This window comes from Carya illinoinensis, chromosome 4 (assembly GCF_018687715.1).
Source record: "Carya illinoinensis cultivar Pawnee chromosome 4, C.illinoinensisPawnee_v1, whole genome shotgun sequence".
Lineage (NCBI taxonomy): Eukaryota > Viridiplantae > Streptophyta > Magnoliopsida > Fagales > Juglandaceae > Carya > Carya illinoinensis.
This window is the reverse complement of record NC_056755.1, coordinates 12,779,030-12,793,631: the sequence shown is the minus strand read 5'-3', so window position 1 is coordinate 12,793,631 and position 14,602 is coordinate 12,779,030. Positions and strand designations below refer to the sequence as shown.

At 39.3% G+C, this 14,602-nt stretch overlaps 3 protein-coding genes across 4 annotated transcripts; 2 read left to right on the top strand and 1 right to left on the bottom strand.

Moving 5' to 3' along the window:
* The first annotated feature begins 292 nt into the window (after positions 1–292).
* On the top strand, positions 293–2,076 carry LOC122307270 (histone H3.3). 2 transcript variants are annotated; one of them, XM_043120036.1, is made up of 6 exons: positions 322–382; positions 663–742; positions 1,093–1,164; positions 1,263–1,339; positions 1,470–1,560; positions 1,652–2,076. In XM_043120036.1, the coding sequence occupies exons 3-6, from the start codon at positions 1,093–1,095 to the stop codon at positions 1,820–1,822; spliced, it is 411 nt and encodes a 136-aa protein (XP_042975970.1). In that variant the 5' UTR covers positions 322–382; positions 663–742; the 3' UTR covers positions 1,823–2,076. The 2 variants fall into 2 exon arrangements, with proteins under 2 accessions (XP_042975969.1, XP_042975970.1); XM_043120035.1 differs by lacking the exon at positions 663–742 and having other exon boundaries at positions 293–382.
* Positions 2,077–2,228: 152 nt separating this feature from the next.
* Positions 2,229–6,100, top strand: LOC122307267 (putative WEB family protein At1g65010, chloroplastic). The gene is made up of 2 exons (XM_043120033.1): positions 2,229–3,858; positions 4,096–6,100. The coding sequence occupies exon 2, from the start codon at positions 4,106–4,108 to the stop codon at positions 5,918–5,920; it is 1,815 nt and encodes a 604-aa protein (XP_042975967.1). The 5' UTR covers positions 2,229–3,858; positions 4,096–4,105; the 3' UTR covers positions 5,921–6,100.
* Positions 6,101–9,117: 3,017 nt separating this feature from the next.
* LOC122306250 (protein FAR1-RELATED SEQUENCE 5-like) lies at positions 9,118–13,132 on the bottom strand. The gene is made up of 9 exons (XM_043118684.1): positions 13,034–13,132; positions 12,850–12,949; positions 12,060–12,741; positions 11,304–11,901; positions 10,653–11,093; positions 10,422–10,559; positions 9,892–9,948; positions 9,496–9,594; positions 9,118–9,171 (listed from the first exon to the last, which is right to left on the bottom strand). Exons 1-9 carry the CDS (start codon positions 13,130–13,132, stop codon positions 9,118–9,120), a joined length of 2,268 nt encoding a protein of 755 aa, XP_042974618.1.
* Between the last annotated feature and the right edge of the window lie 1,470 nt (positions 13,133–14,602).

Below are 14,602 nucleotides of genomic sequence, written 5' to 3'. Positions count from 1 at the left end.
TTATTTTGAAAAAACAAAAACCCGAAAAATAGTTTTTTTTTTTTTTTTTTTTATTATTTTTTTTATGAATGGGTTCCTAAAAGGCCTTAGGCAAACCAGAAAAAGAGTTAAGTTGCTTCGACCAATAGGAAAAGGATATTCATTGCGCACAATCCGCGTCCAAGCTCTTAAACAACATCCTTACCGTCCATTCCAGTCGAGAAAACACAAGTTATGCCCCCATCCACCGTTTGATTCCGTACAGAGAAAACACACGGATACTAAATTCTATCCGTTCGATCCTATTGGCACAGGCTATATATAACCCCCAACGTCTTTCAAATCCAAATCTTTGGCTGTTGAAGACACTGCTCATTGAGTTGAGAGAAACGAGAGAGAAGAGGTACGTTTCATATTTTTTGTTCGAAATTTTGGTTTTCGTTTCTATTTTCGTTCTGATTTGGTGCTCTTCCATATTTGTCTAAACTTCTGGGTTGTCTCGTCGTCGTTCTCTCTTGAATTCCTTAAGAGTTAGGGTTTTGAATCAAGAAGGCATGTTTTTTTATTTTTGGCTGTATGATCTCATAATATTACTGTTTTGAGTTTTTTTGGATCGTTCTTTTGTGATGTAGTTGATTTTTCTTAGATGACCTCCATGGTTTCTGTAAAATTTGTTGTCCCAGGAAATTTGTGGCCAAGTGTCCTTGATCTGTAATTATATTGAGCTTGTTCAATATGGGGTTTTGAAGAGGACACGAAAACGGTATTTTTGTCTGAACTTTTCTCCCAAGTTTTGGAGAACATGAAGCAATTAAGTTTATCTTTCTTTCTTCTAATTTTCTCGGTAACAGAGTCCGCGTTTAAATATATGGACATGCATTCCCAATTTTGAAAGTGCTTAACGTTAATTTTTATCTCGTCTTGTTCTCTTTGTGTGTTCAGACACATTCTGGGAAAACTTGTATTCTATGTAGTCTAGCTTTAGCCTTTTTTTCCTTTTTTTCTAGGTCCTGTCTTGACTCTATTTGAGAGATTATTTTCGCTCTGTTTCGGCAAGGACAACTTCAGTCTCGCTTTTTAATTCTAATGAAATGATTTGGTATTTTTTCGCAGATGGCCCGTACGAAGCAAACTGCTCGTAAGTCGACTGGAGGAAAGGCTCCTAGGAAGCAACTCGCTACCAAGGTTTGTACTTTGGAGTCTAAATTGTTTCTCTTGCGATTGTTGTTCTTAGATGTATGTTAATTGTATCTGTCATCCCATGCCTTTGCTACTATTCACAGGCTGCCCGTAAGTCTGCCCCGACCACCGGTGGAGTCAAGAAGCCCCACCGTTACCGCCCTGGTACTGTTGCCCTTCGGTAAGTCGGTCATTTTCCTCTTTGATTAGGAAAACATGCGTTCTCTTGCTTTAATGGGTTGGTAAATTAGTCCGTTCTACTAAATGTCCTTTTTTTTTTAAAAAAAAATTTTGTTTTCAATTTTATACAGAGAAATCCGTAAGTACCAAAAGAGTACTGAGCTCCTGATCAGGAAGCTGCCATTCCAGAGGCTTGTCCGTGAAATTGCCCAGGATTTCAAGGTGATTGATTAGTTCTTTTTTTTGGGGGGTAAAGAATCATCAGGTATGTTGGTAAATGGATTTTGCTAATCATTTGTGAGTGCCATTGCAGACCGATCTGCGTTTCCAGAGCCATGCGGTGTTGGCTCTTCAGGAGGCGGCCGAGGCTTACCTGGTAGGTCTATTCGAGGACACCAACCTGTGTGCCATCCATGCCAAGCGGGTTACCATCATGCCCAAGGATATCCAGCTGGCTAGGAGGATCAGGGGTGAGCGTGCCTAAGAAATGTGACTCGAATGGGGGCTAGAATGTGGATGTTGTTGGGGTGAATTGAATATATGGTTTTGGTGGCTGTGGATGGTGGGATTTATGTGTATTGTTATTTTTCTATTAAATTCTGTTAGGTAGCCAGCCATAGGTGGAGGTCTAATGTTGAGTTGTAGTTTGGATATATATTGGTTATAACTGGCAAACGTTTCATAATGATGCCTTTGTCTCGACAATTAATTTAATGTGTTAGTATTTTTATTGTTTTATTGTTAAATGTTCCTAGACCGCCTTTTACTTTTTAAGGAAATGAAAATTGGGCATGTTATCCGTTGGGGGGCAAGTGATCAGATTCTAGTTGTTGGATGATTTACTAACTTGCTCGGTGAATGATGTGATGAGATGATCAGGAAACTGAATGAAACTGAATGGGCGTATCATTGCTTTTGGTTGGAATTGATTGTGGAGGGGGCAACAGGTAGTGTGGTCGGGTCCTGTTTCGTGTGCTTAATGCGCCACTACTAAATGTGAGAGATTCCAGACGGTGTTGGGGCTGGGCGGCCATAGGACTTTGCTTTTATCAGTTTCATTCCAAGCGTTTTTGGTGCATGGCTCCGCTTCTTGTTTGAAGGCAGGGTTCGCGCCTGGAACTCCAGTTCTGAGCGTGTTTTCTAGTATAAATTTGATTTTTTATGACAAAAATTAAATACATGAGCTGTTAAAATAAAGATCCAAATCAAGCAACATATATGAAATGAGAGAATGATGAGGCCTTTCTGCCGTCATAGAAGTCCCAAAAATAGGGTGAGACTAGGTCCACGGACGTGTACTTCAAGAAAGCACCCACAAATGTGTTTAGTGAAAAAATTCTACACCAGTGTTCGTTACACATGCTTATATTCGATCCAATTCACGAACTTTTGAAAAAATATAAAAAAAGAAAGAAAACGTCCAAATGCACCCAAGAGAAACGGCCACTCCATTGTTGTACATGCGCCTCCTCTGGGTGGGTTTAGCTTTTATGTGCTTGCAGGCACTTTTTCTTTTCTTGATGGGTTAAGCATATAATTGGAAGTCAGAACACCAGTCTAATTAAGCCCACTTCATTTATGGTGGGTCATGGGATTTTCAGTTGGTCGCTGTTGGAAGTGTGATCTCCCAACACTTCATTAGCCGGCTGAAAGCCACCTTCAATCAGCGGTCAGACACCCAATTTGGATTTGGACATTCCCCATCAACAGATACATTTTCAGGTTACGAAGATCCGTTCCAAGCAAACGAAAATGATACTATTTGACAACTATAGTACATTGCTAACATCAGTATATGAAATGAAACAACAACAATAATAATAATAATAATAATAATAATAATAATAATAGGGATCGATCCTTCGATGATACAATCCTGTTTATCATCCAACGTTCCACAAACTTGTGTGTCCAAATTCCGAAGTAGCACCCACCTCTCATTTCTCTCATATTTGCCGCTGCGGAACACTACATTCAAGCCGTAGGTTCCTTTAGTGGAAAATCCGCCAACCTCGGGTTTTTCTCCATAAACACAAACAGACAGAAACACTCTCCCTCTGTCTCTCTCCTCATATTGAAAATACGTAGTACAAAGAATCACACGTTTCCCGTCAAAACCGATATCTTTTGTTTCCTTCCATTCTGCAATATCAATCTTTGTTGAAAATTCCATGCTTTGGTGCACTTTTATGGGATTCTCTCCCCTTCCAGATAGTTTTTCATTCTTTGCTTGTTTCAGGCCTTAACCTTTGGTTGGTTTAATTACAGTTTCTTTCTTTTTTAATTTTCCACCCACGTTTTGATTGCTTATCCGAGTTTCCTAACCCGTTGTTTCATGGATTTGGCGGCGACTCTGAAAAACATTCTTGGTTTCTAGTTCAGGGTCTTTTGACTTTCTCAAAACAAATCCTTCATTAGTCATACCTATCAGCCAGTCATCTGTAACATCAGAAATCAATACAAAGCCCCTAGTATTATTGTCTACAACAAAAACACTTGGAGGTTGCGAAACTACCCGAGGTATAAATAAATTTTTTTTGGGTGATTTTTTCTTTGATTTAGAATAAATTTGTTGAATCATGCATCAATATGATGATTGCTCTCAAGGAAGTTAATTAATTTGTTCTTTTCTTAGATTTCCTTTGATAAATAACCGGATTGAATGAACAACTAAACCAAAAGAAAAAAAGAAACCGAAGTTTACTTTGATTTTGGCAAGACGATTGATTTTTCAAAATTGTAATTATTTCTTTGAAGAGTTTTGGAGATGCAGCAGCAGCAGATGGGGTATCTTGAGGAGGAGATGAAAAAGTCGCAGGCGCAATTAAGTGTAACCGAGAAAGAAAGGGATCGAGCACTTGATGAGCTGAAAGAGATGAAAATGCTGGCTTTGGAGGCCAACATGAGGCTTAGTGAGGCGTTGTCCACCACGAAAGTTGAGGAGATAAAAATGGAGCTGAGCTCAGTGCAGGACTCATTGTCGATTGCAAGTCAAGAACTTGAGATCAAAGAAAAGAATATCGAGTCTTTGAAAATCGAACTAGCAAAGGCAAAGGGTTTGGAGAAAAAACTAGCACAGAGAGATGCCTCATTGGCCAGGTTAAAAATGGAGTTGAATAACTTGACAAGATCTGAGGCTAGTGCGAGAGCCTTATTGCCTGAAAGTAGGAAAAGAATTCTGGAATTAGAGGCAGAAGTAGAGAAAGAAAAGGATTCTGATAGGAAAACGTTTGATTCATTGGTAGCGCAGACAAAGCAGCTCGAGCAAACCAAGATTCTGCTTGAAGAGTCAAAGCTTGAGATTGCTTCTCTTCATGAGAGTTTGAAAATATTGGAGGGCTCATCCGGGCAAAGTGTTCCAAATTCCCAAAGTTGCAAGGACGATGATCTTGCTTTGCAAAAAACATTTGAGAGTTTGGGTCATGGACAGGAGAGTGAGAAAACTGCTTCCTTGAAGGGAAAGGGAACGACTCTCATGGAGGAAATGGATTTGCTAAAAAATGAACTGAAGTTGGCAACCGAGGCAGAAGAGAATGGGAAGAAGGCGATGGATGATTTAGCATTAGCACTGAAAGAAGTTGCGGCAGAAGCCAACCAAGTAAAGGAGAAACTCGGAGTAACCCAAGCAGAGCTGGAGTACACAAAAGAGGAGGCAGGGAATTTGAAAATGATGCTAAAAAGCAAGGAGGAGAAGTATGAAAAACTTTTGGGTGTGACAAGGAAAGAAGCTGATCGATATAGAAACAATGCAGAGAGGCTGAGATTAGAAGCTGAAGATTCACTCTTGGCATGGAATGGGAAAGAAACCGGCTTTGTTGATTGTATCAAAAGAGCCGAAGAGGAAAGGTTTGCTGCACAAGAAGAGAGCAGAAGACTGCTTGAGTTGCTCACAGCAGCTGAGAATAAGGCCATGGCGTCCAAGGAAGAAACTCAGAAACTGCGTGACATCCTTAAACAAGCCCTGAATGAAGCTAATGTTGCGAAAGCAGCAGCAGGGATTGCCAGGGATGAGAATTCCCAGCTCAAGGACAGCCTGGCTGAAAAGGAGGATGCCTTGGATTTCCTTACTCGAGAGAATGAAAACCTTAGGATTACCCATGCCACTGCTTTTGACGACATCAAAGAGTTGAAGAGGTTGCTTTCTGAAACATTAACAACAAAGGAGGTGAAGGAGGACAAGAGTAAATGTTCAAAAGAAGAAGAACATAAGGAAACAGGGAGAAAACTGAAGACTCAAAATTCCAGGGATAAGGAACATTACAATGGCACTGTAATGTGCACAGCTTTCGGTTTCAGTCTCAAGGACCTGAAGCCTCCCAGTAAACATAAGGATCATGTGGAGGGTGACCTTGAGAATGATGAGTCACTTGGGGGCTCAATATTCGACACTATAGATCATTCACCAGATTCAACTTCCCATAACAGCAAAAAGCCCTCGCCTGTATTCCAAGATGATGGGGAAACAGTACATCTGGATGAAACCCATTTTGATGACTCGGATAATGATAGAAACTTGAGAAAAAAGAGAGCATTACTACGAAGATTTGGAGATCTAGTAAGGAGAAGAAGTCTTCATGAATGAAAGGAGCCATGGATTGAATTAGAAACCTTTTCCAGCCACTTGGTTTTGATTCTTGTCCATGCACTTAGTTTTGATAAAAGAAATACTCCCTCCATAAAATGATTATACAAAAGTAATTTTATAAATTGACGTGATTTAATGTGATTCGTTAGATTATAAAGTTACTTTTATTATAAAGCAGATCTGATAGATCAGATCAAGCCATATTAATTTATAAAATTATTTTTATGTGATTCTTTTGATAATAAGAACATGATCCCAATCATCTGGAATATTGTACAATTTCACCTTAAATACATGTCTTACAAATATGAGACTTTATAAGATGACATGTCAAATTATAAAATAAATTTAATAGATCACGTCAAAACCACGTATTAGAGAGATAAAAAGAATTATGAATCTGGCTATCTTGGTTGTTGCCGTTTGCGGTTATTTAGTGTAAAAAAAAAAAATTCGATACTTTTGAGGGAATAAATCTGGGCATCAGCCACTATTTGGTTGAAGCCGGAGTACACGTGATGTGGCTTTAAAGTGTATTTACAATTTTATCCTCGTTCTTGTTCCCCCTCCCGTTCCCCCCTCTCATTTTCACTTAATTTCAAATCTAAGTATCCTCTCTCTCTCCTCTCTCCCCCCTCCCCCCTCCCCGGTCGTCCCATCCTCTCCCGAACCCTATCTTGAACTCCCCTCTCCCCCCTTCCCGTGCCCCTCCCTAACCAGCGGACAGAAGACACCCCCCCAATCCCCAACCTGCGTCCCATGCTCTCCCCCCCCCCCCTGCCAAACCTCTCACCCCCGCCCCCCCTATGCGTCTTTGAACCTCTCACCTCCCTTCCCCTCTTCGCATTCCATCCGAGTTTGTATAAATCTCGGTGTCGGTCCGGTTTGTATAAATCTGCATGCTTTTTGTGGGTGTTGGTCCGGTATGTATAAATCTTCATGATTGTTTTGGGTGTTGGTCCGTTATGTATTAACCTTGAATTTTTTTCTGGGTCTGGGTCTTAATCAGGTATGTATAAATTCGATATGTATAAATATTCATGCTTTGTCAGGGTCTTGTGAGATATGCATAAATCATACCCATTTTTCCCCCAGTGGTGATCCAGTATGTGAAAGAGCATATTTATTTGGAATGTGATATTGATCAAACTATTGTATTCATTCTGTTTGTCGCCAATATGAAAAAGCATATTACTTTTGCTAGTTATACGGCTTGATGCTTCTTTAATTTATTAAACTATTGTATTAAATTCGAAACATTTGGTTTCTTGGATCTGTTGGTGTACTTTCCAGTTGTAGTAGTGGTTGTTGATTTAATAAAATTACTACATGTAGACTATCTTTTTAGTATTTGTTATTTTTCAAATTGCTCTTGAGCTGAAATGCAAAGGAAAACCAATTAAAAATTCTAGTTTTGCTTACTCCTTTTTTTTCTTTGAATGCAGTATTCGGTGAGGAACAAATTGTAGGATCTGTTACCTTTGATAGTAGAATGAGTTTAGAAAATTCAGTGCATCAGGATGCATGACCATAAGATATCAAATTGTATTAATAGTTTTGCAATGTATAAAATTGACTTGAAGCTTTATTGTATTAATAGTTTTTGTTTTATCTTTTTGTTGAAACAACCATCATTCGGATGTCAACTTTCTTCCCTTTTTGTATTGGCTTAGTTCTGAACCATATTCCCATTAAAATATGTTGTAGTTTAAACTCCCATAATTATTTGTTGGTTAGACATCCACAACTGGGCTATATTACTATGTACTGAATTTTGTAAATGTTTAAAGTCACTTGTGTTTGAACTGTCCTTTAGTTTTTCAGAAGCACGCATGGCATCATCCCAATCATCATCGTTGTCTAATGATCTTTTAATGGAATCACCCACTTGTTGGTGTGGCTTGAAAACAAAACTAAAGACATCTCACACTAAGTCTAATCCTGGAAGGAGTTTCTTTGCCTGTCCAAAGTATGATATGGTAAAGCAACTATACATTTGTAGATTTCAAATATTTATTTGCTGCTTGCCTGGTGTACGCTACTATGCTAATTCCAAATTTGTACTGTGTGCAGGGGGATGCAAGGTGTGAATTTTTCATTTGGATGGATATCTTTAATTTGTTAGATCAGAACGTACGTAGTAGGGAGAATAAAGTTTGGAAGATGTGGGATGATGTACTTTTGCGCGAATATGAAGTTCGGAAAAGGGAAGATTAAGTTAGAGAGAGAGAGAGAGAACGCTTCAAAAGAATGAAAGAAAATTATTGTGTTTGTATTGGGTTGTTGTAATTGTATTAGTTTTAGCTTGGTTTGGATAAGCAATATGTAATCGATCCCTTTGTATGGAGCTGGAGTCATGATTAACCCCTTCCTATGTAATTCAACTTTCTGCATCTTTTGTTTATGATGTACAAAGTGACTGTAGTGATTGCAACGTAAAACTTTATGTACATTTAACCACCATTTGGATATTTTAGTTAATGGTTATTTCCTACTAATATTTTGGTACCAAGTGTTTAGATTTATTTTGGAATGTAACTTGTTATATAGAGACTACAAATACCAAGTGAAACAGGAATTTACTTTACAATGGCAAGAATCGGTTTGTACTCAGATTAGTTGTTGAATCAAAACCATCTCTCCATAAAATTAATCTGTACACAGGTACCGGTCCAAATATGATGAAAAATAGGGACTTTACAACATAATTCCGGACCCCACATGAAACATACATTTCGGGACCCCATATCAAACATACTATTTGGGACCCCACATCATCCATGGAAATACGTACCCTTCTTCATTTAACCAACATCATCCAAAAGACAAAATGAATAAAAGGGCATCTCCAAGGGTGTAATTCGGACAGTCACTTACAATATTCCCAATATTCACAACATTCATGCTACCGGGCATGAGACATACAATGCTTTCTCTACAACTCTATACTACTCTCATACAAAATCTGAAAAAAAATCTGTACACAGCTGCTTCTAGTCTTTGTATTTCCATTCTTTGAAAAGCTGCCTTAATCCGGTTTTGGTGGAATGATGCATCTGAATACTCTATACAACTTTTGACGATTCAAAAGTTCCGGACTCTTACGCGGCTGACTTCCAAACTAACCCAACTCTGTGAAATGGAAAAGATCAATGTTAAATGCAGTTGGGTACGTGTGTAGGGAATCACTGTAATCACACTAATTTTGCACATACTATTCGGACAATAACCAAAGTTAAATCCGTTACCTATTATGGCACATTAAACAGGGGCCTAAATGTCAAACAATAAGAGGAGAGACATGTGGGTTTGAAGTGGTAAAGCCTGAAACCTCATGGCATATGCTCTTGATTGCAGGAAAATCTGTTTCTTGCAACAAAGCACCTCTATTATGGACAATATTAAGTGCAAGCAAAAAATGGAAATGGACAGAATTTTACCACCCTCTCAAAATACACGATCACTACAATTCTCACTACTACAGTTGAGTAGTCTACACCCAAATATATAAGGAGAGATAGAATATAAGCATGTGGATAATATATTACTGAAAACTAACCAACCTAGTATACCTGGTAATGGGCATATGTTCTGAACCACCTTCTGAGACAGTGAGCTTCCAATCTATACATCTTTTCGTGCATCAAGAGAAGGGCTAGATTTGGTAGATGCTGTGACATATAAATCACATCATAAAAATCATACAATGCAGTTTTATGGGAGCTTAAATTCCACAAAAACTGAAAATTAAATGAACATACTTATAATTAGAACTACCAACCTTCGTATGTTGGCCATATGACCACATTTTCACAATTAACCAAACTAACCAATCATGCTACCAAAAACCCCCTCCATCATGAAGACTACTCGGACTAGTCATTGCAACTCCAAGAGGAAGGACACTCGGAACAACCATTACTTACCAAGAAGAGGAAAAGCCATTGCATCTCCACAAAAAACCTTACCTTTGGCATATTCACTTTGCTCACAACAACACTACGAAGAGCCACAAAAACTGCTTTCTGCAAATACACCACAACCTACACCCTACCTTCTCCAAGAGGAACGGAATGTGAGTATAAGCATATAACCACACAGTACACACAACCCTTCTGAAAATGGACAAAATTGAACACGAATTTGCATATAACCACACCATACACACAACCCATCTGAAACTGTGACCACGAATTTTCAACACTTGCATATTACACCTATACACACATCGATCTCCATTAGAAAGCCAAAAAAAAAAAAAATACTTTGCTTATTCACAAACTACACACAACCCTCTCCATCTGGACCAAAAAACCACTTATGAGAATGGACAAAAACAACCATGACCATTACATGCCAGACACAAAAACAGCAACTCAATTATCGTGGCACATCTGAAAGAAAACAACAACAATGTAACAACATGCTTTATCTTTCATGCAATCTTTTATTAGGGAAAATATATTTTCAAAGACACATTTAACCAATAGCCGAAGACCTCCTGATTTCCTAATGGCATATGCTCTGTGATCATGCTGTTTTGTGTCCCAACACCGATTCCTTCATCAGTTTGGTGGTGAAGGGATCCTGGGGTGGCAGACAATTCAGTGTCATCAACGAATAATTTCCTGCAAGCCTACAATGCACATGCCAATCAAAGTGAGAGATTAGTCCTTGCTTACCTTAACACTATGCTATAGAAAAATAATATCCAAAATACATTCCGTACCTTTCTTTTTCTTGTCATCTTCTCCACAGGCGGAACCTTTCTCTTACTTGGGGGTCTTCCTTTCCCTCGAACCACATGGGGGCTTAATATCTTCTTACTTTTATCCGTGAGAACGTTAGGTCCAACCTCTCTTGACTCGGATCTCCCACCAAATGTATCATCATCACAATTCGAATCAAAGTCATCAACAACGCGCAGGAATGCATTGACTTTCTGTTCACTTGTGGATATTTTAGTTGCTAATTTCATGCATCTTTTAACCACCCTTTCATACCTCCTACAGTCTCCACTCCCACGCACATCATCATAAGTACTTTTGATCAATGTGTACGTCCTCTCCTCATCCTTCCTCCAGCGGGCCAAGACATATTTATCTGGCACGACGTTAATTCGGGAAAAATGCAAAACTTTAAGTGCATGCCTACATAAAATTTCCCTCATCTGAAACAATGCACACGTGCATTTTAACTCGCATTCCTCTTCATTATAATAAAGTGTGTAGTGGACTATTTTGGTACACTCATGAATACTGATTTCATCCAAGATATCAAAGGTTAAAATGCACCCCTGCTTGCTTACCAGTGTGCAATTACATCACATTAGGCCCATCAACTCTTTTTGGAACTCTCTAAATTTTGCATTTGTGTATACCTTCTGAAACTGTTTCTCAAAGTTGAAAGGGGAAATGCATGGGATGATTTGGTTACTAGAGTTGAAATCCGCCGTTGTCTTTACCTCAACCTTCTTTCTCAAAGCATTATCAAATTGGTCCACGAATTCCTTCAAGGTGGTACCAGAATGGACATACCCATCAAAGAAAGCATTCATGCTTTCTGACCGTTGTGTCGTGCTCATACCCGCCCAAAATACATCCTTCAAGTAAACCCGGACCCAAAAAGTCCTCTCCTCATATAAGGACGTGAGCCAATTATTACTCCTCAGATCATACTTATCAAGAAGTTCACCCCACCTCTTCTCAAATTCCGTGCAGGACTGTGAATCATACAATGCTGACTGAATGGAAGTCTTCAACCCTGTGCTGAAATGGGAGTGAGATCCTAGTTTCTCTGAAAGTTTGCGCATTATATGCCATAGACAATATCTATGGCGGGTTTCTGGAAATACCATGTGGATTGCATTCTTCATTGCTCGGTCCTGGTCTGTTATGATGGCTTTGGGCGCTTGACCGTTTATGCAATCCAACCATGTGCAGAACAACCAAACAAAGGAATGCGTGTCAACCCCGCCCCTAGGAGTATGGACTGACCATGATGATTAACGCCAACAAACGGGGCGAAGGGCATCCCGTATTGGTTTGTTAGGTACGTTGTATCGAAGGTCACAACGTCTCTGAAGTACTCGTACACCGCCCGACTTCGTGCATCAGCCTAAAATACATTCCGTAACCTTCCGTCATCATCGACATCCATGGAAGAAACGAAGCCATCATTCTGATTTCTCATCCTCTGAAAATACTCGTAAAGGGCATCGCCACCTCCTTTACCCAACCTTTGATGTCTAGCCTTGTCAATGAAATTCCGACAATCCCTCTCTTGGAACTCTAGATTCTCATAACCACCCGCCTCAACGATAAGAGAAAAATAATTCTTATTCATTCGAATTCTGGCTCTGTCATTGAGGTCAATGATCCTTTGACTGTGCTCATCAAGAAGCTTGTGAGATCGCAAGAGTCTTGTCTTCTTGGGGCTGATAGTAATGTGGTTGTGCGCACTTTCGACTGTAGTGATCACCCATTTCTCGTTCTTGTTCAACGTCACATTTATCTTTGCTTTACAATCCGTTTTAGTTGTTGCACTTGGCTTCGACATATTGATGTTCTTAGGTACGTATTTTTCGCCACGGGCACAACCAATAGTGATATACACAGATCTCCCATCATCATCTCTCTTAGTCCTTTGTGTCCTTACACCAAACCCCTCTTGCTTGGCATATTTCTTATAATAGTCCATAACCTCCTTCTCACTACCAAATTCCATACCCGATCTTGGTGCTCTGACCCGTACCTCATCATCTGACACAACAGTGGTATCCTCTAAATCTAAATCTTCATTTATGTCAAATAACATTTCTGAACACGGAAATATAGAGATGGATTAGCAGAAATTCAATATTAGTGTCATTAAAGTTAAAGCAAAAAAAAGTGTCATAGCATCAGCAGCTGAAGAAAATGTACAACCAACATTTTCTTCATACTCTCCACCGGCTGAAAAATCTGGCCTTAAGTTATCCGGATTACCAGGAGGCGAAGGGTAGGACATATTTGAATCATAATTATGCTGCAACATTGCAATTCAATATTATTAATTAGCATTTCACACACACTTAAACCAACAATAAATGGCATCAACATGCGCACTCACATGGTAATCATTTGGAGGGCCAAATGCATTTTCAGATGTCATTAATGAAGTCGAAGTCGACGTCGAAGGCCTGGGTACCATTCCATCTTCCTTTTCCATCTTCCCCTTCCGAGATTTTAAAAGGGAAGAACATGATGGCAAACGAAGAAAAATGAACATACTACTCTAATAATTGATTAAATATTCACAAAAAAAAAAAAAAATACCAACAATATGAAAAACAATATGAAAAGTAAGATCACGAAGTCATTAGCTTGCGACTCCAACCAACTTATAAATTTGTTTTCATTACTGCGGCAATACATCGTTACCAATTCTGGGATATTGAAAAAATGAATGGAAGGTGTTCTGCCAACATCTATAGGAGCACATTACATACATCCTGATGATACTCACAGGGTAACTGTATTTCCGATTTATCTTTTCTTCAATGACTAACCAATGGATTTGAATTAAAGCCTTCAACTCTCAGATCCATGCTGATGTGGGAGAGCCTAAAATAGCATGAATATTTCTTGGCTTTATAATACCTTGATTGGTTGATGAGAGGTGTAGGGAAAAAGAAAATAGGAAGATACACTTTTCACCGTCCAACCAATAGGTATGTTATACTTTGTACTTTAATCTATCAATACTAACACTTTGCGTCCTCAAATTACAGAGAAATTACCGGTTTAATGTATAGTTTTGATTGTCGGTTTTTTTATAGTTGGAGGGTTTAATGTATAGTTTTGATAGTTTGAGAAGTAAGGTGCAAAACACGTGCTTGTTTGAGAATGTAAAGCACATTTTACCAAGAAAAACTTCCCCAATTATTCCCTTTTAAACTCTCTTGCGTCTTCCCAACAATCAGACGGGAAGTAACGCTCACCTCATAATCCTGTTAGAATTACAGTTTGGAAATACAATAATGACAAATCCAATGCCTCAGAGTACCAGGAATGAAAAAGAGAAAAAAACAGGTAGGTACCTTCCCAGCTCCCCGTATAGAATCGAGTCCCACAAACATGCTTTGGAAAAGGCTTTTGTTACCGAATCTTAAATAGTCATCAATCTATTGAAGAAGGAATGCACCCCACCGAAGAAGATGAAGAAATGGAAGAGAGGGAGAGAGCAGGAAGAGAAAGGGAAACAAACAGGTTGAAACAAAATCAACTGCAGCTTCTAGAAAAGCTAATATCTGGAAAAAAGGATGGTGCAGAGGTTTATTAAAGGAAACAATACCGCAGTTACACGGGTTTGAGGGAGGGACCAGAGTTGGGAGACACGGGGAGCGCAGCCGTGCAGATGGGCTCAGTGTTGGCGTCTCCGATGGCTGGCGATGGAGGGAGGAACGTCGACGCAGGCTTTGGCGCTGCTCGATTTCGTTCAATGCGGGGGGGGGGTTGCCACTTCAATTTGAATTGGGTAATATCCCCAAATTCAACACACACCGTTTCGGTTAATTTTGCACACCGCTACAGTGGCTGATCCGTATCATTACTCCTTTTGAGGTTCTACCAAAATGTGAATGCCCATCCTATTTGGTCATATTTGATAGGACAGGCAATCAGTTTTTCCAAATGTATT

Bases quoted from the DNA above. Each gene is read 5' to 3' on its own strand.
- LOC122307270 (XM_043120035.1), top strand. From the start codon at position 1,093: ATGGCCCGTACGAAGCAAACTGCTCGTAAGTCGACTGGAGGAAAGGCT. The intron at 1,340-1,469 runs GTAAGTCGGTCA...AATTTTATACAG, and splicing joins CCTGGTACTGTTGCCCTTCG to AGAAATCCGTAAGTACCAAA. The intron at 1,561-1,651 runs GTGATTGATTAG...GTGCCATTGCAG, and splicing joins AAATTGCCCAGGATTTCAAG to ACCGATCTGCGTTTCCAGAG.
- LOC122307267 (XM_043120033.1), top strand. From the start codon at position 4,106: ATGCAGCAGCAGCAGATGGGGTATCTTGAGGAGGAGATGAAAAAGTCG.
- LOC122306250 (XM_043118684.1), bottom strand. From the start codon at position 13,132: ATGGAAAAGGAAGATGGAATGGTACCCAGGCCTTCGACGTCGACTTCG. The intron at 12,742-12,849 runs GTTGTACATTTT...TTCCGTGTTCAG, and splicing joins AGAGTATGAAGAAAATGTTG to AAATGTTATTTGACATAAAT. The intron at 9,949-10,421 runs GTCTTCGGCTAT...GTGTATTTGCAG, and splicing joins TGCCATTAGGAAATCAGGAG to AAAGCAGTTTTTGTGGCTCT.